The following is a 24794-nucleotide window of genomic DNA, read 5'->3' as shown; positions in this document are numbered from 1 at the left end:
ATTAAATATTTAAAATTTATTATAAATTCCTAACAAATAAATTAAATAAAAATTATACACTAAATATAAACATTATAATATTATTGATTACCTATACTTTTCTTATGGAGTGCATCACACATTAATAAATGATAGTGAAATCATACAAGCAATAACATTAAACGATGAAAGAATGTAAAAATACATTTGAAACTGTTTTTAAGAAGCCAACATTGGCATCACCCTGTCAAAAGAAAAATCATTGGCATCACCGACGCTACCATGTCCAAGCCTCACATCCTGGTGTTCCCATACCCTGCTCAAGGCCACATGCTCCCGCTCCTAGACCTCACCCACAAACTAGCACTATACGGTCTCACCATCACCATAATAATCACACCAAACAATCTCCCAACCCTCGAACCCCTCTTAACAACCCACACAACAACCATCCATACACTTACGCTCCCTTTCCCTTCTCACCCCAACCTCCCCGCGGGTGCAGAAAACGTCCGTGAGGTTGGTAACACTGGAAACTACCCCTTCATCAACGCCCTCTCTAAACTCCAAACCCCAATCATCCAGTGGTTTAGATCCCAAATCAACCCCCCTTTGGCTCTCATCTCTGATTTCTTCCTTGGATGGACTCAACAACTCGCTGACAAAATCGGTATCAAGAGAATTGCATTCTTCTCCTCCGGCGCCTTCCTCACCGCCGTCTCCCACCACTGCTGGCGGAACCTCCTTCCCCTTCCGCCGCAAACCACAGAGTTTGAGTTCCCTGGCCTCCCCGGAACACCATCGTTTCCGCGGGAGCATCTTCCTTCCATTTTCCTCCGATACAAGGATTCTGACCCGGACGCCGAGCTGGTCAAAGAGGGATTCGCATTTGCGAATCCCACAAGCTGGGCATCGGTGTTCAACACGTTCCAGGCCTTGGAAGAACCATATTTGAACCATCTTCGAGCTGACTTAAAACCCCGAAGGGTCCTTGCTGTCGGCCCGTTGGGTTTCAATCGGGCCGACCAGAGCCTGAACGAAAAAGGACATGACACTTTGCTGAGGTGGTTGAATAAGTGGGAGGAGGGTGCAGTTTTGTATGTCTGCTTTGGGAGTCAGAAAGTGTTAACAAAGCAACAAATGGAAGGGCTTGCTTTAGGATTGGAAAGATCGATGATTCCATTCGTTTGGGTCGTGAAGGAAGGGTGCGGACCCGTACCAGATGGGTTTGCTGAACGGGTTTCGGGTCGTGGTCTTGTGGTGAGGAGCTGGGCTCCGCAGGTGGCGATTTTGGGCCACCGGGCCGTGGGCGGGTTCTTGAGCCACTGTGGGTGGAACTCGGTGCTGGAGGCTGTGACGGCGAGAGTCATGATTCTTGGGTGGCCCATGGAGGCTGACCAGTTCGTGAACGCCAGGCTATTGGTGAAAGACATGGGGGTGGGAGTGACGGTGTGCGAGGGGGCCAGTTTGACACCCGATCCGGATGAGTTGGGCCGGGCCATTGCAGGCACGATGGGGCCGGAAAACCCACGGAGGAGGAAGGCAAAGTGGTTGAGGGAGGAAGCCGCGAAGGCTGTTGGAAATGGTGGGCAGTCCTCTAAGGAGTTGGATGAACTCGTGGAGCTCTTGGTGCTGCTCAGTGTAAAGGAGGAAGGATGCTGGTATGTATGGCATCACATTGCATTATAGTATTTATAGTAAAATTCAACCTGGTTCTTCTCTATTTTTTTAATTTTGTTCAAAAAATTAGTTAAATAATAATAAAGATTAATTTTATAGGAGTTTTATTTGTAATTTGTGAAGATTTAAACTCTCATAAACTATTAATAAGTTTATTTTTTAAAAATTCCTTCACCAATGATGATTAAGTAGAGACATTAAAGTCCATTGCTGAAAAAGATATAGCGAAAAAAAAAATATTTGTAGTACGAAAATATTTTAAAGGAAAAAATAACATTGAACAAGAAATAAAATAAAATAATATCAATGTTGATGATATTTGCATTGGTGACTATTCTATACCCGGTATCCAGGTTCTTTTGCACAGTAAACGACGAACCTGGTTACCCGGGCTTGGGTCACCACCATGGCCCCAGGCCAAGTAATCGCAAACCGGTGTAGGAATTCTTAGTCTAACATCCAAATTTAAATACCTCCTTTATCCTATCTTGGCCAACAACATAAGATAACAACTACACATTATTTAAACCAAGGTTTTGAAAACCGGACCGATCATCAAATTACTCTAATCACTAGTTTACTGGTTTATTGGTCCAACCGGTATAACCAGTAGTTTAACTGCAAAAACCATTTTAGAATAGAATAATAAATAAATTATGAATAAACATTCTAAAATATAATTATAGTCTAATATATATCTTAAAATATCTTCGAAATTTAAAACACTATATAAAATATCATCAACCAAATTCATATGATCTTATCAAAATATAAACTCAAAAGTTAAATAGTAATAAACATATCTAAATATTAAATCCCAACATCATGATTTATCAATCATCAAAATCTGCAAGAACTTGTTGCAAATTTGCTTCAGTGGGATCATCTTCACCTTCATTTCCACCCTCTTGAGCAGAAGAATCAAGAGATGCAACATAAAGACCACTACTACCACCACCACTTTGATATAAATCAGCATCAATATCACCTAATAAAATACACATATTATCATTATATTATAAACTAAAAATATTCTAATAAATCATTAGAAAATAAACTATAATACTTACGCAATAAGTCATCTAAATTACTAGAAAGATCAGGCTTTGTCTGCAACCTCTTCCGTCACCCAAAAGTCAACTAAATTGATGCTTTTATAATCAATTGGATTATATTGTATCTTTTGTTTTCTTTTTTCTTTTTCCTTCCTAAAAAGTTAAATAAAATATATGAATAATTGATAATTTACAAATTTGTATGATGAAGATTACATATGAAATAATATAATATTGCATGAAACATATATTACCTAGATTTAAGATGCAAATTATAAGTAACATAAATAATATCATTTAGTCTATCATGCTCCATTCTATTTCTTCTTTTTATATGAATCTGGTAAAAAAGACTCCAATTTCTCTCACACCTAGAAGAAGCAGATGCTTGGCTAAGAATGCGAATAACTATCTTTTGTAAACATGGAGCAGAACTACCAAATAACCTCCACCATTCATCTACCAATTATAAAACGATAACATATTAGAAGTTATCAATTAAGAACATAAAAGCATAAAATAAGTTACTATTACTTAAACAAATATTCAAATATTCTTACCAGGCTTAAGTTTAGATGCAGCTAGAATAGCTTCTCGTCTAAAAGAGTTTTCCTTCCGATCTTTATATAAATATATTTCTTTTATTACCTCAACTGAATCCAAATTGTTACACTTGCAATAAGGTAACAAGATCAAGCAAATCTCGCATAACATTAGGTGCTTCTTTATAATTTTTATTAAAAAAGAATGCAGGATTCAGGAAGTAAGCTGCCGCATGAAGATCTTTCTTCAAACGCTTGTCCCATCTTGAGTTGATAATATCTGTGTACGGTTGATATGCAGTCTTGTTTTGCTTAAACATCTTTTTAATTGCATCTTCTGCCTTTAGCATTCCTTAATAAACATATCCCAAAGATGGTTTGTTATCAGCATCCACAATCCTCAGCAATTTAATCAGAGGCCCCACAAGTTTACATGCAGTAAAGCAATCATCTCAAAATTTGCTATCCAAAATAATAGCACTCATAACTCTATTAGTAGAAATCTTTTCTAATTTGTGACTAGTAAAGAATGAATCTACAATCAATGCTTACGAATCCGTTTTACGCTCAAAGATGCTCTTCGATGTGATAAACACGATTGCAAAATGGGTTGCACCAAAACGTACAATTTCTCTCCAATTAGGTCTTTTTCTAAGCTAAGATAAGAAAATCATATGATTGTACACAAATACTGTGATCTTTGAAGCACATGTTGCAAGGTTAGAAATATGCGCCATGCTGCTTATATCTTTTAAAATAAGATTAAGGCAATGAGTAGCACATGGTGACCAATAGATATTATCATATTTCTGATTGATAAGCCTACCAGCAGCAACATAATTGGCCGCATTGTCAGTCACAACATGCAAAATATCATTATGGCCAATCCATTCAATCACCTCAGAAAACAAACTGTACAAGTGTGAAGCATTTTTTATGATACTAGAAGCATCTATTGATTTCACAAAGCACAAACCTTTAGAACAATACACCAGGAAATTAATTAACGTTCTTTGTCTTTGATTTGTCCAACCATCAGCCATGAGGGTACATCCAGTTTCTCTCCATGCACTCCTATAACTATCAACTAGCATTTGACATTCTCTTTTACGATAAGCTAACAAGTGAACCCTTAACTTATCATAAGAAGGACCCTTGTAACCAGGTCCAATACCAGCAACACCATCTAGCATATCTTGGAAAAATGGTGACATCACAACATTAAATTTAACTTTACAATCCAAAAGCCACCAAGCAAACCATTTATCAACCTCGTGTATCGCCTCTTTATTTTGCAAAACACTTTTAAGACTTGGTTGAGCTCCTGGAGTTGTTCTTGGTACAAACATAGGAAGAATGACTTTGACTTTCTTTTTTGCATCGCCTCCAACCACTTGCTGACTCGAAGTATGCTGCTGTTCTTCTTGAGCTGTTGCTTCATCAATTGCATCCTCTACCTCATCACCGCCTTTTTCACTAAAACTTACTTTTCATTTGTTTTTGTTGGTCTGAATTTCTTTCAATAAATTTTTCATCTATTTTTCCACATCATATGGAACTTTAGGACATTTTTCACGTCTCCAATAATCTTTGCTAGATCTTTCTTCATCCTGTGAATTTCGCCTCCATTGAAAACTTGTAGATAAAATAAACATTGATATTGTGGTTTTTCATTCACTATTTGTAGAGCAACATACTTCCAAGCTAAATCTGTTCTTCCGTGTAAATTAGAAGAACCTTGTGACTGACTATCGTTAGTACTAGGGGATTAGAATTAGCAACATCATTCGAAATAGCAGGATTGGCAGGCAAATTATTATTCACAGATGCATTATTATCAACAATTGCTTCTTGATTAATACTCTTATCCATAACTGAAATTAATAAAATAAATACGACATTAAAAATAGCCGCAGCACAATGAGAAATAAAAAAATCATCAACAAGACCATATTTAAATTTCGCTTACAGCATTCAGCAACAAACAAACCAAAATATTAACCAATAATCACAAAATACTAAACCTTCACCTAGCAATTACAAACAAAGGCAGTAATTACAAACATTAGCACATTATAAAATATTCTAAAATACTAAACCTTCACCCAGCAAAACCAGCAATTACAAAAAAAGCCATCAGTAAATTTGAACAAAAAAATTAAGAGCCATTAGCAACTAGTAATTACAAAACAGAGCCATCAGTAAATTTCCAGCAATTACAAAACAGTAAAACACTAAAACAGACTAATAGAGCCATCGAGCCATTAGTAAATTTGAAAAAAAATTTTACAGCCATCACCAACCAGTAAATACAAGACAGATCCATCAGCAACAGGCAGTTACAAAACATTACAAGAAAAATAGAAAAAAATTGAACAACAATTTCATAACTTCAAACAAAGTAGAAGACCAAACATTCAAAAATTAAAAGGAAGAAGTGAAAGCAAAGAATTGAAAGCAGGACCACTAACCTTCGACAGAGACACGGACGACAACCAGCGAGATGAGGCGATAGGCGAGACAACGGTAAGAGGCGCACCGACGACGAGCTGCTCTAAGCCACGAACAGAGAAGCCAGCGAAGATGAAGATGACGTGCTGAGCTACCTCGTTTCCGGACATAGGGAAGAGGAAGAAGAAGTGGCATTGAGGACCTAGGGACGGCGGTGGTGTTGAGGACCTTGGAACGGCGGCAGCAATGAAGGGCTAGGGTTTTGCTTTGTTTCGGAGGTCTCTAGGGAGTGCACGAATGATTGGGGGGAAAAGGAGGAGGGGTTGGTTCACGAATGGTTCTGGCTTTTTTTTATATAGATAAATAAAACGGTGTCATTTTATTCGAACTAGCAGGTTACCGGTCCGGTACAACTGGCCAGTTCTCGGCTGGTTCGGTAGTTTTGAAGTGGTTCTCTCTCTAGCGGTTATAGGCAGCAGACCAGACCGCTTTTATCGCCGGTTCCAGTTGAACCGATTCGACCAGCTAGTCCGGTCCGATTTTCAGAACCATGATATAAACAGAACTAAAGGCTCCCTCAGGTATGTGACTAATCCCCTCCTATACCTCTCAGATCTATTCCGACTTGAGCATCAGAGTGTCTTTGTAGGTATCGCCCCCCACCGATCCAAGAGTCTGACATGTCATCATCAAGACCGCTAGTATCTGATCCCTCTCACAACCTGTACGAGTGACATCTTGTACATTGGTGCCATCTATGGGGACCAGCCATGTCTTGACAGCATGGTGGAGGAATTCGAGGAGCGATCCTTAAGTCATCACCATGAACCAGACCCACCAAACCTAACATACAAGCCATAAAGCAATACTCCCCTGCCAACCCACAGGAAGGTAACTAGTGCAGTACAAGTACGAGAAAACGGGATTCCCAAAAATATCGACGGCTTGAGAGAAAAGGCGATCCAGATAATTCAAGAGCTGTTTGGGAGGGTACAGACCCTAGAGGGCCAAAATGTTTCCAAAGAGCGATACTAGCTAGAACATACAAGTCAAACGACCTCTAAGAGTCGATCACGGCGAGATACCCGAAACAAGAAATCCCCTGATCAGTATCATAGTAAACGCCAAAATCGTAGCATCTCCCACGAACCAGAATGCCAACGAAGTGATAAAGATAGAAGGAACCGCCAAGATCCCAAAGGACAAAAAGCGAGTACATCATAATAGGAGCCACCCCGTTCTCTGAAAGAATCCTAAAAGCCAAGCTACCAAAAGGTTTTGACAAACCGACCGATATGAAATACAATAGTATCAAAGACCCCTAGGAACACCTAATGACTTTCGAAGCTAGGATGAACCTGGAAGGAGCCGCCAACACAGTTCGAAGCAGAGAATTCCTGGTTTAACGCCCTGCCGAACGACTCGATCGCCGTTTTTGACGATATCTCCAGGAAGTTTATGGCACAATTTACTACTAGAATTGCCAAAGCTAAGCACTCGATCATCCTGCTCGGAGTCACCCAACGACAAGACGAACCCACGAGAAAGTACCTCGACAGGTTCAATGACGGTGCCTAACGGTCGACAGGCTCACGGACTCCCTGGCCAGCCTTTATCTGACTAACGGACTCATGAATGAAGAATTTTGGAAGCACTTAACCACCAAATCAGTGTGGACAATGCATGAAATTCAGAACGTGGCAAGGGAGTACATAAACAATGAAGAGGTCAGCCAAGTCGTGGCCGCCAATAGGCACCACCTTGGCAAGACGGTGCCACAAAGCAAACCCTTCCCAAAGAAACCCCCAAATGAGTACTTAAAACCCGCCCCCACCAACCGACCACCCAGAGTGGGAAAATTCACAAACTACACACCCCTACCAGCCCTGATTACAGAAATCTATCACCAGATAGCAGAGCGAGACATCCTCCTGAAGGCACGACAATTGAAGGAATGAACAGGCGACAACAAAAGCCTATATTGCGACTATCACAGGAGATACGACCACAAGACTCAAGACTGCTTCGACCATAAAGATGCCCTAGAACAAGCCATCCGAGACAGCAAACTTCCTGATTTTGCCAAGATCATCCGGGAACCCCGAAAAGTCGAACGTGAAAGATCACCAGAGCGAGAAGGGTGAAATCCTAGAATGATGAGACAAGCGCACTAGGAAAGCCCAGAAACTGACCCGACTATAATAGTGAATGTGATTACGGGAAAAGATGCACCGAAAAAATCCAAGTCAAAGCTGAAAAAAGATCTTCAAGTACTAGCCGTGAAAGACAAAACACGACCCCCTGTCTGTCAGTAAAGGTCAGAATCGGATTAGTAAAACGAATACTAGTAGACACCAGAGTTAATTCAAACATCCTTTTTAGAATAGCCTTCGACAAACTCGGACTCCGAAATGAAAACCTACAAAGCCACCGCAACAGAGTCACTGAACAAATCTTGTCCAAAAGATGACTTCCCTTTTGCCAAACATTGATGGAGTAGTAGATGCTGCCTTGGGAGACTAGTACCTCAGCTTTATGGACATGTGCTCTGGGTACAATCAGATACCAATGCACCGACCAGACGAGAAGAAAACCGCGTTCATAACCCCCGAAGACACATACTGCTATACAGCCATGCCCTTTAAACTGAAAAATTTTGAGGCTACCTACCAGCGGCTCGTCACCAAGATCTTTAAAGATCTCTCGGGGACCAAATTGGAGGTCTACATTGACGACATGATAGCCAAAACTCAAACTAGAGAGGAAGTCATTAAGGACCTAAAGCTTATATTGGGTGCATTAAGGAAGCAAGAAATGCGTCTCAACCTGACAAAGTGCACCTTTAGCATGGAGGTCGGGAAGTTCCTGGGTTTCATGATCACACAACGAGGAGTAGAGATAAACCCAAAAAAGTTTAAGGCCATCCTTGAGATGAGCAGCCCTGTAAACCTCAAGGACGTCTAAAGACTAACAGGACAACTCAGTGCTCTCTCATGCTTCCTCGGAGCCTCGGCCCAAAAAGCCATCCATTTCTTCAAACTCATGAAAAAGGGCACATTGTTCATATGTGAAATGCGAAGAGGCTTTTCAGCACTTCAAAAGAATACTAGCAAAGCCCCCATACTCTCAAGACCAAGAATGGGAGAGACTTTTTACCTCTACATTTTTATAATGGAGGAAGCGATAGCAGCAGCTCTCATCCAAGAAGACGAGCAAAGGACACAAATCCCTGTATACTTCATAAGTAAGGTTTCTCCAAAACGTTGAGATGCGATACTCCAGATTTGAGAAACTCGCCTTCGTACTATTCACGACGTCCTGATGCCTTTGGCAGTACTTCTCCAGATATTTATGAGTGAAGAGGAATAAGAAATTAAAATTCATTATAGGGGAAGTGAAAATAATTAGAATACGCATTAAAACACTAATCTTAGAGGTTTTAGCCCAAAATTGGGCCATCGGGCTAAATCGAGAGATACATGGCTGAGGAGAAGAGAGGAAGAAGAGAGAAAACCCTGAACCCCTTGTGATCTTCAAAGCTCCATAACTACTAGAGCTTTAATCACCATACCATTTGCGGCCACGCGAAGCCTATCTCGCCATCTTCAATTCTATCTAAACATTTTAGTAAGCACTTCCTTCACCAATCTCCAGTTTTGGTTTTGGTGTGAAAATCACGTTATTAGCTTGTGTGTTCATGAAACTTGGTGATTCATGTGTTTAGGGGGAGCTCTAACTTAAGTTCTAGCTAAGTTTCATCACTAAATTCAGTGGGTAAAGGTAAGAACTACTCTCCCTATGTATATATGAACTTTTATGAAGCCCTAGTTATTGAGTATTGTGTATATTATGTGAAATTAGTGTAGATTAAGTATTGGAGGTATTGAATTGATTGTTGGTGGTGCTTGAGCTTGGCGGAGGTAAAATTGGAATTTGGACTTAGTGGATTTCAAGATTTGAAGGTTGATTTTGGCTTCCTAAGAGGTACGATTTAAGTTTTATTTAAATATCATGTAATGTGATATGAAGTCCTAGGCTAGATTCCCTTAAGAATATGATTAAATTGCATGATTGGTTGAAATTAAAATGTTGTAATTGTTGAGTTGTTGGATTTGATTGTGAATAGTGACTGGTGGTTTATGAGTTATTGATGAAAATTGATGAAATTGATGAGTTGACGAATTCGAATGTGAGAATATGATGTGAAATTTGGTTGGGTTAGTAGTTATTGAATAATGATGGAGATTGTTGGAATGAATGATTAGGTTTGTGATTGAGTTGGAGATTGTGGAATTTATTGTTGAAGAAATGAGGCTTTGATAATTTTATAATTGGAAGTTAAATTGCTAGCTGATGAATGGTTAGGGAGGCTGTTGAATGATGATATGTATGTTAAAACTATGTAGGAATTGCTTTTGTATGGTTTTGGTTTATTTTAGGACAATGAGTTGATGAGGTTTGAGGAAATTGGAAAATTCTATTTTTGGGTAAAAATGAATTTTGACCAAATTCGGTGGGCCGTAACTCAGTCCTCGGAGTTGAGAATTCAATAAAACTAGATTTTTTTGAAAATTTATTTAAAAATCTTTCCAACGGTTCAAGAATGATTGAAAAATGAATTTTGTATAAAAAGTTATACAAGTTTGAAAATTGGGCTGGAAAATTAAATTCTATGGCATATCAGCTTTTGAAAACCTGGTATGCATGCGTATGCAAAAAACACTCATGCGTACGTGAGCATTTAGCTCGGCTAAGTGCTCTCACATACGCGAATGTGGCTCACATACACGACCATGTCTTTTGACACTGAAGCATATGCGAAGGTGGTCTGCATACGCGAGATTTTCAAGTTTACACTCATGCGTACGTAAAATGTGCATACATGCACAATCACCCCTGTTTTACTGAAACGTGAATTTTTAAGTTCTCAACCATTCTTCGCGCCTTCTAAACCTCTGTAAACCCTGTTATGAGTCTAGAGCCAATATAATAGAGGGTAGAGGAGTTAAGAATGAGAATGTATGAGTTGAGTTAGTGAATTGAAGAACGATGGATTAAATGTAATGATGATGATTGATTATGATTAAGTATGATAAGAATGGTTATGATAATGGGGAAAGATGATGGTTGATTTTGATTGAGGATGACGAACATGATCATCATGATGAGGAAAGATGATGATTGATTCGATTAAGGAAGATGAGAATGATTATGATAATAAAAGATGACGATCATTGATTATGAATATGACTATGAATGAAGTGAAATAAGATTGAGTACAAGTTTGATAATGAGTGATGGGGAGTAGGAAGCCTGATTTTGGTAAATTGATGATGGATTGGAGAGGTTGAGGATTCCCTTCGGATTATACGTTATATACAATAAATGAAGATTTTGATGAGATTAAGATTGAGAAGTGTGTCGGGCACTATATTCCAAGAATGTGACAGGCACTATATCCCTGAATGAATAGGCGAGTTGAGGTTGAGGATTCCCTCTCTCGTGTTGTCATTATAATTGAGATTTGGATTGATGTGGTAAGGACGGTGGCTTTATCCCGCTCACGTATAGGCAAGTTAAGATTGAGGATTCTCTCTCTTGTTGTGATAGACAAGCTGAGGTTGAGGATTCCCTTTCTTGTTGCAGTGGGCCGCCAAGGTTGAGAATTTCCTCTCTTGTTACATCAGGGAATTGAATAGAGAAGGTTAAGAATTTTTTTCGATTCAATTTCTGGCTGTGGTATGAACGAGTGAGGTTTAGGATTCCCCATCATTACATCACAGTCTCTCTCTAAATGGGAGGTTAAGGATTCCCTCTTGGAAAGTTGAGGATTCCTTCGTGTTGAGAGACGATATCCGGGTTAGCTACCAAGTGTGTCGAGTTTTGGCTATATAACTGACAGATGAGCTCATTAGCCATAGGGCAGACATGCATCATTTGCACTTAATTGCTTTGTTTGGGTTTGCTATAGTTTTGGCTTGTTAATTTGTGCATATTAAATGACTTTGTGCTAATTGCTTTAGTTGACTATACTTGTGGTTTATTTGTTTATCTTGCTTGTGTTTGCATATCTGAGAAGTCCCTCATGCTAGTGTCGGTTGACGCTGAGGGCTGTCCTTGGTGATATGAAATGGTGAAATGAATGAATAATAAAGATAAATATTGAATGAGATAATTTGAGCTCTCTGGGTAGATACAGTAGAGTGATTCCACTTGCTTTGCGTGGAAATTTGATGTATTGAGATATGATCAATGAGTTCAAACGATCTGAAGGTTGTTCTGGTTGAAGTTGGTGAGTTGTGAAAATAAAGAAGAAAGTGAATTAGAGTAGAATCCCTTCAGATAGTTGCCTAATCATGGATTAGTGAGAATCTAGGATGGAAAGATTGTTATGTGGATGTTTAAGATTACTTAGTGAGTTTTCGTTACCTTATATTGTATTTACTTGGCATTTTTATTGTATTGGAAACACATGGGTCAGGGGTTCTCATTCTGTATATATCTATTTTTTTCAGATGCAGGTCTTAATACTCCACAGTGATTTGGAGTTTGTTTGGAAGATGGCGAAGTGATCTTGAGCTCTGTTTATATTTTGTTGTTGATTTTTCTCTTTCTTTATTCTGAAAAATTTTATGATATATATGTATTTCATTTTGAAAACTTGCCTATAGAAGCCTTGATGTAATTATTGGGAGAGATAGAAAATATTGTTGTCAACTGCTTTCATCATTGTAATCCTAGTCAACTGCTTTCAGACACTGCGTGTGTGTATTATGCTAGCAGTTTTCATTTAAATCCTTTCAAGATTCTCGTTTAATAATTTATTTTAACTATATACATGTATTATAAATCTTCCTTGAGTCGTGCCACCTTATTATCATTAACTTATGACTTGAGCATAAGGATTTGAATATTAGGGCATTTTCCGTCGCTAACCTAATTTGAATTTTACAATATTATGTGACAAATTTAGGAGAAACTACTTGCTCGCTAAAAATAAAAACTTTAGTGACACATTAGCTAGGAAATTGTCCATCACAAAATGCATTTCAAGTATTTGTGATGAATTATCTAGGAACATTGTTCCTTACTATTTCGCACAAAGTTTATTTAGCGACGAACTAGTGTGTGAATTGTTTCTCTCTGATTTATATCAAACATTTGCGACGGAACAGTGACAACAATATCCCTCACTAATTTACTTTTATTCTATTGAACTCCTAAGTAACTGATTTACTAGAACATTGTCACTCACTAATTAATTTGTGACAAATTAGCGAGAATTTTCCTGCTCTTTTTTTAGCTACAAAACTCAATTTGTGAGAAACAAACTTACTCGTGAATCTCTCGCTAATCAGTTGGTTTTCTTAAGTTTGGATATTTTGTTACTGTTCATTAATTTTGTCATTTGTATGCCATTGATTCCTCGCTAGTTAGTGACAGAAGTGACTGATGATACATCATCTTAAGCAATTTTTAAGGTTCTTTTTCATTTATTTTCTTAGGTTTTAATCAAATTTCTTATGTTTTCTAATGAAATTTCATAAATAATCAAACATTTGGAGTTGGATAGTGTTTTTGTATTTTCAGGAGTTTTTGGCTACAAAATAAGCAAAAAATAAAGTTTTTTACAAGGAAAACACAACTATAATTTAAGGGTAGTAAAACCGTACCCTAAGTAGGAAAACCGTGCCCAAAAGGGAGAAAACTGGAGCACAAACACACAAGCCCAGCGTGCATGTCTAGAAGCCCAGCATACAAGATCTCAACGCTGACCTCTTCATACTCAGGTGATCATAACTTGAGCTAAAGAGGTCCAAATGAGACAGTTCTAATTGCGTTAAAAAGCTAACATTCAGAGCTTCAAAATGATATATATATATATAGTGGACGTTTAGTTTGAACCACACACTACCATCATTTTTTGGACGTGAAAAATAGCACCCATACTTCACCATGCACGCCCGGGGGCCAAGGCCCCACGCCTGGTGGTCCCTCTCTCCAAACATGCATGCCTAGCGTACCTTACTAGAAGTCTGGCAGATAGCTCTCTTGATAGTGTAATTGGGACACACTCCCAAAGTCCTCTATACAAGCCAAGCGTAAAGACACTTTCCAAACTCCCAAGATGTAACAATTAAGGCACAGTCTCAATCATACACATCATTAGAAGCCTTAATCACATCCAAAAGATTCAAGATTTCAGAAGATTAGTTATTAATTCTTTCTAGAAACATAAAATATTTGGTTGTTAGGATTTGTTTCAAGATTAGATTTGGATTATTGTTTTGATTCAAATTTGAAGTCATTAGTTAGTTATCTTATCTCTTTCCGAAAGATGAGATTAGGATACTTTGAATTTGAATTCTAGAATTAGGATATAAATAAGTGAACTTTGTTCACAGAGGAAGACATCTCGGTTCTTCAGCATAGTTTCTTCTTGTTTTCTTTCATTCCTCCATAGGTAACTAATCCTCTGTCAAAAGGGTTAGGAGCACTGTTTATGTTTTCTATGGATTATTAATCTAAGTTTATTCTATTTTGAAGTCTTGCATTGATCTATTTCATGATTGAGTTATTTGTTCTTCGTTCCGATTAGTGGTCTCGAAAGGTATGTCAATCCCTTTTGAATTCTTTTATTATAATTAGAAAATTTAATACTTGAATTAAAGCTCGAAAACTCTTTCACATGACTGTTTGAATTTGGGTTGGAATAGTGGTTCAATTAGTGTGCAACACATATATAATTTTCAATCACTCTAATTTTGAATAAGTGAAATTCAGATTAGAACAACTTTTGAAAATTGTGTTTTCTTCTAAGGTTTAACTGGATAGGACTAGCTTGAATAAGTAACATATAATTCGACCTAAGCACTACTTTTAAATCTTATTAGAAACTAAATAAGGTTTTATGCTTAACCTCTTTAATTAATTAACTGACAATTGGTTAATTAAAGAGAAACTGAACAACCAAGGAATTGAAAATCAGTTACTAAAGATTTGTTATGAAGGATCTTTGCATACTTCAAAATAAGTAACCAAGATTTGGTTTTTCTAAGTGCATAAACATCTCCAAAGCCCTTAACTCTCACCATCATTCTCTTCTCTCAATCAACATCTAGGTTCACTGTCTGTAAAGTATTCAAGCACTAAAGGTTCCAAGCAAGATACAAATTTTGCCCTCATCAATCCATGTTATTTTAATCTAATTAGGTATTTAATATGATATTTGCTTTCTCAATCCTCTAATCTTCGTGGGAACGATATCCAGTCACTGTAGTATTACTTGCACGATCTGGTATACTTGTCGGTATCTGTGAGCTTTAATTTTCGCTCATCAGTGATAAAAAATATTTCTCACAAAAGTCCATCGCTAATTTTGTCAAATTCTTGTAGCGATCTTTGGTGGGTGGTGCTATCAAAATAGGAAAAATTGATCGGCCACATTTCGATTCATGCATGTGACTAATGGTATATAACTCTGTGATTAGTATTTATTGCAATAGAAAAAATACAGATCACTACTCTAATCCTTCATTTTCTAGTGATACTGCTAAGTTTGAACTTTGAAGAAATTTTTGGAAATAATTTCAGGATGTTGTTGTTAATCGTTTTTGTTGGCTGTGGGATGTTGTTCTCTCATTGAAGGCACACAAAAAATTTCTTACAAAATGGGTAAACTTTATACTCAGTGAGTGAAGAGGACCTAAATATTACTAGCTTTTTTACTATGGAGTTCAAAATTCAAATGTTTATATATGAGCATGAATGCATGAATGTTTACTATTATTCCATAAACTTGAAGCTAGATTTTTTTTTATGAAGGTTAGAAAATCTTTTAGGCTAACTAACGAAGGTCAAAAGAAGTTCTCATATGGGGAACTTATGAATATGATAACTACAGACGCCAATGCACTATAGGTTCGTTCATTGCTTAAGCTAAGAGTCATGAGTTTCCACGAAAGCATGTTGTCATAGAGACAGATTTATTTATTACCTTAACTACTTATGCAAAGTTCCCCAATGTATGTTCCATTGGTGCTTCTAGCCAAAAATGTCTTTCACCTATGTCTTGACATCAAGTATTCATCAAGTTATAGAATATTAGAGTTTAATCTAAGACTGACTGGTGGGGTTTGACATCATATTCCAACAAGGAGGATAGCAGAGATTCCCATATAGTCACAAGATAGTAGAAAGGGTCTTATCTTTTACGGTGCTCAAACCAATCCAAATCCTCGGGTGTGAAGGTTTTATTCCTCACATCAAAGGCATAATGAATGGCCACTGAAAATTTCCCAACACTTTAGTAGTTCAAACTAAGAATGACATCTCATTCTTAATAATATTGATAGAAAAAGCAAGCTAATAATAATGTTTAATTTCTCAATATACTTGTATCTGTATTATACATATTTAATATAAATTGCAATCTTTTTCTTACCCTTTGAGGCATAGTCAATGTTCTGATGGCTTAAATTTCATTGTTGTTATTCATATATGAAGAAGAGTATTTTAAGAAACAAATTAGATGCCCACTCTCTCCTATCCCCTTTATATATAATAGATAGTAGATTAAGGTCAAAGTTGATGAATTTCATTTACAAGATGCAAAATGATTCATAGTTTATAATTTAGGATTAGTAAGAATTGTGTGTTTGTTATGTTTTCCATTCTACAATAATGACTTATTGGTAGCGCAAAATTGTGATCTCAACACTTCTTCACAACTCCGCGTAACTAACCAGCAAGTGCACTGGGTCGTCCAAGTAATAAACCTTACGTGAGTAAGCGTCGATCCCAGGAAGATTGTCGGCTTGAAGCAAGCTATGGTCATCCTTGTAAATCTCAGTCAGGCGGATTCAAATGGTTATGAGGTTTTGATAATTAAAATATAAATAAAATATAAAATAAGATAGAAATACTTACGTAATTCATTGGTGGGAATTTCAGATAAGCATCTGGAGATGCTTTGTTGCTTTTAAACTTCTGCTTTCCTATTGCCTTCTTCCAACCATGCGTTACCTCCTTCCATGGCAAGCTGTATGATCCTCTCGAATGAAAACAAATCCATATGCGCTGTCACCGCACGACTAATCATCTGTCGGTTCCGCTAGCGTCGGAATAGAACCATTGTCCTTTTGCACACTGTGACTGCGCCCAACATTCGCAGGTTTGAAGCTCGTCACAGTCATCCCTTCCCAGATCCTACTTAGAATACCACAGACAAGGTTTAGACTTTCCGGATCTCAGGAATGCTGCCAATGGTTCTAGCCTATACCACGAAGGTTTTAATCTCAGATTCAGATGCTCTGTTGTCAGGAGAGACGATGTGAATCGTTGATTAGGGACCCAAGAGAATATACTCCGGCTGTCGTCCAATGACTATGTTGAACATCATGTAGACCGCTTTGTGGTTGTCAGGCACACGATCTTGGCTAAGCGAGTAACGAAGATTGGGTGATTGTCACGGGTCACCCCTTCATTCTGACTTAACTGAATTAAGTTTGAGAATATATCTTGGAGAAGAAGTAAGCGTGAATTGAATAGAAAAATAGTAGTAATTGCATTAATTCATGAAGAACAGCAGAGCTCCACACCTTAATCTATGGGTGTAGAAACTCCACCGTAGAAAATACATAAGTGAAAAGTCTAGGAATGGCCGTGAGGCCAGCCTCCAAACGTGTACAATGGTCTATGATCGCATAAGATTGATCAAAAGATGGTCAAAAGACATTCCAAAGATGTAAAATAAATCTCTAAAAGTAGTTTTTATACTAGACTAGCAACCTAGGGTTACAGAAAATGAGTAACTAAGTGCAAATAGTGCAGAAATCTACTTCTGGGACCCACTTGGTGTGTGCTTGGGCTGAGCATTGAGCTTTACACGTGCATAGGCTGTTCCTGGAGTTAAACGCCAGCTTTGGTGCCAGTTTGGGCGTTTTACGCCAGAATTATTAGGCAGAATTTGAACGCCAGTTTGGGCCATCAAATCTCGAACAAAGTATAGACTATTATATATTCTTGGAAAGCCCAGGATGTCTACTTTCCAACGCAATTGAGAGCGCACAAATTGGCTTTCTGTAGCTCCAGAAATTCCACTTCGAGTGCAGGAGGGTCAGAATCCAACAGCATCTGCAGTCCTTTTTCAGCCTCTGAATAAGATTTTTGCTCAGGTCCCTCAATTTCAGCCAGAAAATACCTGAAATCATAGAAAAATACACAAACTCATAGTAAAGTCCAAAAATGTGATTTTTGCATAAAAACTAATAAAAATATAATAAAAACTAACTAAAACATACTAAAAACTATGTAAAAACAATGCCAAAAGGGTATAAATTATCCGCTCATCACAACACCAAACTTAAATTGTTGCTTGTCCCCAAGCAACTAAAAACATGATAGGATAAAAAGAAGAGAATATACAATGAATTTTAAAAATATCAATGAAGATTAGTCTCAATTAGATGAGCGGAACTTGTAGCTTTTTGCTTTTGAACAGTTTTGGCATCTCACTTTATCCTTTGAAGTTCAGAATGATTGGCATCTATAGGAACTCAGAATTCAGATAGTGTTATTAATTCTCCTAGTTCAGTATGTTGATTCTTGAACACAGCTACTTTATGAGTCTTGGCCGTGACCCTAAGCATTTTGTTTTCCAGTATTACCACCGGATACATAAATGCCACAAACACATCACTGGGTGAACCTTTTCAGATTGTGACTCAGCTTTGCTAAAGTCCCTAGTTAGAGGTGTCCAGAGCTCTTAAGCACACTCTTTTTTCTTTGGACCACGACTTTAACCGCTCAGTCTCAAGCTTTTCACTTGACACCTTCACGCCACAAGCACATGGTTAGGGACAATTTGATTTAGCTGCTTAGGCCAGGATTTTATTCCTTTGGGCCCTCCTATCCATTAATGCTCAAAGCCTTGGATCCTTTTTACCCTTGCCTTTTGGTTTAAAGGGCTATTGGCTTTTTCTGCTTGCTTTTTCTTTTTCTTTCTCTTTTTCTTTTTTTTTTCCGCAAGCTTTGTCTTTCACTGCTTTTTCTTGCTTCAAGAATCAATTTTATGATTTTTCAGATCATCAATAACATTTTTCCTTTTTCATTATTCTTTCAAGAGCCAACAATTTTAACATTCATAAACAACAAATTCAAAAATATGCACTGTTCAAGCATTCATTCAGAAAACAAAAAGTATTGCCACCACATAAAAATAATTAAGCTAACTTCAAGATAAAATTCGAAACCATGCACTTCTTGTTCTTTTGCAATTAAAAACATTTTTCATTTAAGAAAGGTGATGGATTCATAGGACATTCATAGATTTAAGACATAGACACTAGACACTAATGATCATGTAATAAAGACACAAACATAGATAAAATATAAAGCATAAGAAACAAAAAATAGAAAATAAGAACAAGGAAATTAAAGAACGGGTCTACCTCAGTGATGGCGGCTAGTTCTTCCTCTTTAAGATCTTATGGAGTGCTTGAGCTCCTCTATGTCTCTTCCTTGCCTTTGTTGCTCCTCCCTCATGTCTCTTTGGTCCTCTCTAATTTCATGGAGGAGGATGGAATGTTCTTGGTGCTCCATTTTTAGTTGTCCCATGTTGGAACTCAATTCTCCTAAGGAGGTGTTGATTTGCTCCCAATAGTTTTGTGGAGAAAAGTGCATCCCTTGAGGTATCTCAGGGATTTCATGATGAGGAATTTCCTCATGCTCTTATTGAGGTCCATGAGTGGGCTATCTTATTTGCTCCATCATTTTCTTAGTGATGGGCTTGTCCTCTTCAATGAGGGTGTCTTCCTCTATGACAATTCCAGCTGAATTGTAGAGGTGACAAATGAGATGAGGGAAGGCTAACCTTGCCAAAGTGGAGGGCTTGTCCGCCACCTTATAGAGTTCTAGGGATATGATCTCATGAACTTCTACTTCCTCTCCATTCATGATTCTATAGATCATGATAGCCCGGTCTACAGTAACTTCAGACCGGTTGCTAGTAGGAATAATAGAGCGTTGGATGAACTCCAACCATTTCCTAGCCACGGGTTTGAGGTCAAGCCTTCTTAGTTGAACCGGCCTGCCTCTTGAGTCTCTCTTCCATTGAACTCCTTCCACACAGATGTCCATGAGGACTTGGTCCAACCTTTGATCAAAGTTGGCCCTTCTAGTGAAAGGGTGAGGATCTCCTTGCATCATTGGCAAGTTGAATGCTAGCCTCACATTTTCCGGACTGAAATCCAAATAGTTCCCCCGAACCATTGTGAGCCAATTCTTTGGGTTCAGGTTCACACTTTGGTCATGGTTCTTAGTGATCCATGCATTAGTATAGAACTCTTGAACCATTAAGATCTCGACTTGTTGAATGGGGTTAGTGATAATTTTCCAACCTCTTCTTCGAACTTCATATCGGATCTCCGGATATTCACTCTTTTTGAGCTTGAAGAGGACCTTGGGGATCACCTTTTTCTTGGCCACAACTTCATAGAAGTGGTCTTAATGGACGTTTGAGATGAATCTCTCCATCTCCCATGACTCAGATGTGGAAGCAATTGCCTTCCCTTTCCTCTTTCTAGAGGTTTTTCTAGCCTTAGGTGCCATTAAATGGTTATGGAAAAATAAAAAGCTTAGCTTTTCCCACACCAAACTTAGAAGATTTGCTCGTCCTCGAGCAAAAGAAGAAAGAAAGGAGTAGAAGAAGAAGAAATGGAGGAGATGGGGGGTAGTGAAGGTTTCGGCCAAGGGGGGTAGTAGTGTGTATATTGTGTGGAATTGAAGGTAGTGAGGAGGGGTATTTATAGGGTAGGAGAGAGAGGGAATTCGGTCATGAAGGGGCGGGTTTGGGAGGAAAATGGTTTGAATTTGAATGGTGAGGTAGGTGGGGTTTAATGATGGATGGATGTGAGTGGTGAAGAGAGTATGGAGAAGAGGGTAAGATTTGATAGGTGAAGGATGTTTGGGGAAGAGGTATTGAGGTGATTGGTCAAGGGTGTATGGGGAAGAGTGTTATGGAAAGGTGTGAAGAGGAGAGAAGAAGAGGTGGGGTAGGTGGGGATCCTGTGGGGTCCACAGATCCTAAGGTGTCAAGGAATTTGAGTCCCTGCACCATTCTGGCATTCAAATGCTCATTCTGTGCCAAATCTGGCATTTAACACCAGCTCTGCTACCTTTCCTGGCGTTAAACGCAAATTCTGCTACCTTTCATGGCGTTAAACGCCACTCTGCTGCCCATTTCTAGCGTTAAACGCCAGCCAGATGCTAGACAGCCCTTTCTGGCATTAAACGCCCAGAGTGCTGCCCATTCTGGCATTTAACGCCCAGAATGCTGCCAGGTTAGGCGTTAAATGCCCAATTTGCTATCCTTACTGGCATTTAAACGCCAGTAAGTCTGTCCTCTAGGGTGTGCAGTTTTTGATGCTATTTTTAATTCTGTTTTTTATTTTTCAGTTGTTTTTGTGACTTTACATGATCATCAACCTAAAGAAAACATAAAATAACAATGAAAAATAAGTATATAAATATAATTAAATAACATTAGGTTGCCTCCCAACAAGCGCTTCTTTAATGTCAATAGCTTGACAGTGAGCTCTTAGAGAGCTTCACAGAGATTCAGAGCTTAGTGGTGGCCTCCCAACACCAAACTTAGAAGTTGAGTATGGGAGCTTTGTTTGACTCTGTATTGAGAGAAGCTTTTTATGCTTCCTCTCCATGGTTGCAGAAGAAGATCCTTGAGCTTTAAACACAAGGTAGTCCTCTTTCAATTGAAGGACTAGATTTCCTCTGTCCACATCAATCACAGCTCTTGCTGTGGCTAGGAAGGGTCTTTCTAGGATGATGGATTCATCCTCATCCTTCCCTGTGTCTAGGATTATGAAATCAGTAGGGATGTACAGGCCTTCAGCCTTCACTAAGACATCCTCTACAAGTTCATATGCCTGTTTGCTTGAATTGTCTGCCATCTCTAGTGAGATTCTTGTAGCTTACACCTCAAAGATCCTTAGTTTCTCCATTACAGAGAGGGGCATGAGGTTTATTCCTGACCCCAGGTCACACAGGGCCTTTTCAAAGGTCATGGTACCTATAGTACAAGGTATTAAGAACTTTCCAAGATCCTGTTTTTTCTGAGGTAATTTCAGTTGAACTAGATCATTCAGTTCATTGATGAGCAATGGGGGGCTCATCCTCCCAAGTCTCATTACCAAATAACTTGGCATTCATCTTCATGATTGCTCCTAGATATTGAGCAACTTGCTCTTTAACAATATCTTCATCCTCTTCAGAGGAAGAATACTCATCAGAGCTCATGAATGGCAATAGTAAGTTCAGTGGGATCTCTATGGTCTCCATATGAGCCTCAGATTCCTTTGGTTCCTCATTAGGGAACTCCTTAGTGGCTAGTGGACGTCCATTGAGGTCTTTCTCACTGGAAATCACTGCCTTTCCTTCCTCACTAGGTTTGGCCATGTTGGTTATATTTATGGCCTTGCACTCTCTCTTTGGATTCTCTTCTGTATTACTTGGGAGAGTACTAGGAGGGAGTTCAGTAACTCTTTTACTCAGCTGACCCACTTGTGCCTCCAAATTTCTAATGGAGGACTTTGCTTCAGTCATGAAACTGAGAGTGGTCTTAGATAGATCAGAGACTACAGTTGCTAAGTCAGAGTGGATCTGCTTAGAATTCTCTGTCTGTTGCTGAGAAGATGATGGAAAAGGTTTGTTATTGCCAAACTGTGCTCTTTGATGAGCGGATAATTTATACGCTTTTTGGCATTATTTTTACATAGTTTTTAGTATGATTTGATTAGTTTTTAATATATTTTTATTAGTTTTTAAATAAAATTCACATTTCTGGATTTTACTATGAGTTTGTGTGTTTTTCTGTGATTTCAGGTATTTTCTGGCTGAAATTGAGGGACTTGAGCAAAAATCAGATTCAGAGGTTGAAGAAGGACTGCAGATGCTGTTGGATTTTGACCTCCCTGCACTCAAAGTAAATTTTCTGGAGCTACAGGAGTCCAAATGGCACGCTCTCAATTGCGTTGGAAAGTAAACATCCAGGGCTTTCCAGAAATATATAATAGTCCATACTTTGCCCGAGTTTAGATGACGCGAACTGGCGTTCAATGCCAGCTCTCAGACCTATTCTGGAGTTAAACACCAGAAACAGGTTGCAAAGCAGAGTTAAACGCCAGAAATAGGTTACAAACTGGCGTTTAACTCCAAGGAAGACCTCTGCATATGAAAGCTTCAATGCTCAGCCCAAGCACACACCAAGTGGGCCCGAAAGTGGATTTCTGCATCATTTACTCATTTCTGTAACCCTAGTAACTAGTTTAGTATAAATAGAACTTTTTACTATCATGTTAAAAGGGGGATCTTTGATTAGTTTTATGCTATCTTAGACCTTTATGGAGGCTAGCCATTCGGTCATGCCTGGACCTTGTTCTTATGTATTTTCAACGGTAGAGTTTCTACACACCATAGATTAAGGTGTGGAGCTCTGCTATTCCTCATGAAATAATGCAAAGTACTATTTTTTTCTATTCAATTCAAGCCTATTTCTTCTTTAAGATATTCATTCGCACACAAGAACATGATGAATGTGATGATTATGTGACGCTCATCATCATTCTCACTTATGAATGCGTGCCTGACAAATAGTTCCGTTATACATGAAAGCAAGCTTGAATGCATATCTCTTAGCCTTCTGATCATGAGATCAGAGTCTTCGTGGTATAGGCCAGAACTATTGGCGGCCATTCTTGAGGTCCGGAAAGTCTAAACCTTGTCTGTGGTATTCCGAGTAGGATCCGGGAAGGGATGGCTGTGACAAGCTTCAAACTCGCGAGTGCTGGGCGTAGTGACAGACGCAAAAGGATTACTGAATCCTATTCCAGTATGATCGAGAACCGACAGATGAATAGCCATGCAGTGACAGCGCATCTTGGACCATTTTCACTGAGAGGATGGGAAGTAGCCACTGACAACAGTGATGCCCTACACAAAGCTTGCCATAGAAAGGAGTGGGAATGATTGGATGAAGACAGCAGGAAAGCAGAGGTTCAGGAGGAACGAAAGCATCTCTATACGCTTATCTGAAATTCTCACCAATGAGTTACATAAGTATCTCTATCCCATTTTACGTTTTATTTATATTTTAATTATTAAAACTCTATAACCATTTGAATCCGCCTAACTGAGATTTACAAGGTGACAATAGCTTTCTTCAAGCCGACAATCTCCGTGGGATCGACCCTTACTCACGTAAGGTTTATTACTCATCTTTAGATCATATTGATCACGTTTGGGGGCTGGCCATTCGGCCATGCCTGGACCTTATCACTTATGTATTTTCAACGGTAGAGTTTCTACACACCATAGATTAAGGTGTGGAGCTCTGCTATTCCTCACGAATTAATACAAAGTACTACTGTTTCTCTATTCAATTCAACTTATTCCGCTTCTAAGATATTCATTCGCATTTCAATATGAATGTGATGAACGTGACAATCATCATCATTCCCATACGAACGCGTGCCTGACAACCACTTCCGTTCCACTTTAGATTGGATGATTATCTCTTTGATTCCTTAATCTGAATCTTCGTGGTATAAGCTAGATTGATGGCGGCATTCATGAGAATCCGAAAAGTCTAAACCTTGTCTGCGGTATTCCGAGTAGGATTCAGGGATTGAATGACTGTGACGAACTTCAAACTCGCGAGTGCTGGGCGTAGTGACAGACGCAAAAGGATAGTAAATCCTATTCCAGTATGATCGAGAACCTCCAGATGATTAGCCATGCAGTGACAGCGCATCGGACCATTTTCACAGAGAGGATGGGATGTAGCCATTGACGACGGTGATGCCCTTACATAAAGTTTGCCATGGAAAGGAGTAGGACTGATTGGATGAAGACAGCAGGAAAGCAGAAGTTCAAAAGAATGAAAGTATCTCTATACGCTTATCTGAAATTCCCACCAATGAATTACATAAGTGTTTCTATCTTTACTTTCTATTTATTTATTATTTATTTTCAAAAACTCCATAACCATTTGATATCTGCCTGACTGAGATTT

The 24794-nt window shown here is 38.6% G+C and overlaps 1 protein-coding gene across 2 annotated transcripts; it reads left to right on the top strand.

The window, feature by feature from the left end:
• Positions 1 to 23264, top strand: LOC112750447 (UDP-glycosyltransferase 89A2). 2 transcript variants are annotated; one of them, XM_072216543.1, is made up of 2 exons: positions 1 to 1640; positions 22607 to 23264. In XM_072216543.1, the coding sequence occupies exons 1-2, from the start codon at positions 262 to 264 to the stop codon at positions 22764 to 22766; spliced, it is 1539 nt and encodes a 512-aa protein (XP_072072644.1). In that variant the 5' UTR covers positions 1 to 261; the 3' UTR covers positions 22767 to 23264. The 2 variants fall into 2 exon arrangements, with proteins under 2 accessions (XP_072072644.1, XP_025654966.1); XM_025799181.3 differs by lacking the exon at positions 22607 to 23264 and adding an exon at positions 12223 to 12557.
• The last annotated feature ends 1530 nt before the right edge of the window (positions 23265 to 24794 follow it).

This window comes from Arachis hypogaea, chromosome 15 (assembly GCF_003086295.3).
Source record: "Arachis hypogaea cultivar Tifrunner chromosome 15, arahy.Tifrunner.gnm2.J5K5, whole genome shotgun sequence".
NCBI classification, from domain to species: domain Eukaryota; kingdom Viridiplantae; phylum Streptophyta; class Magnoliopsida; order Fabales; family Fabaceae; genus Arachis; species Arachis hypogaea.
The sequence above is the reverse complement of the archived record's forward strand: the minus strand, read 5'-3'. Positions and strand labels throughout refer to the sequence as shown.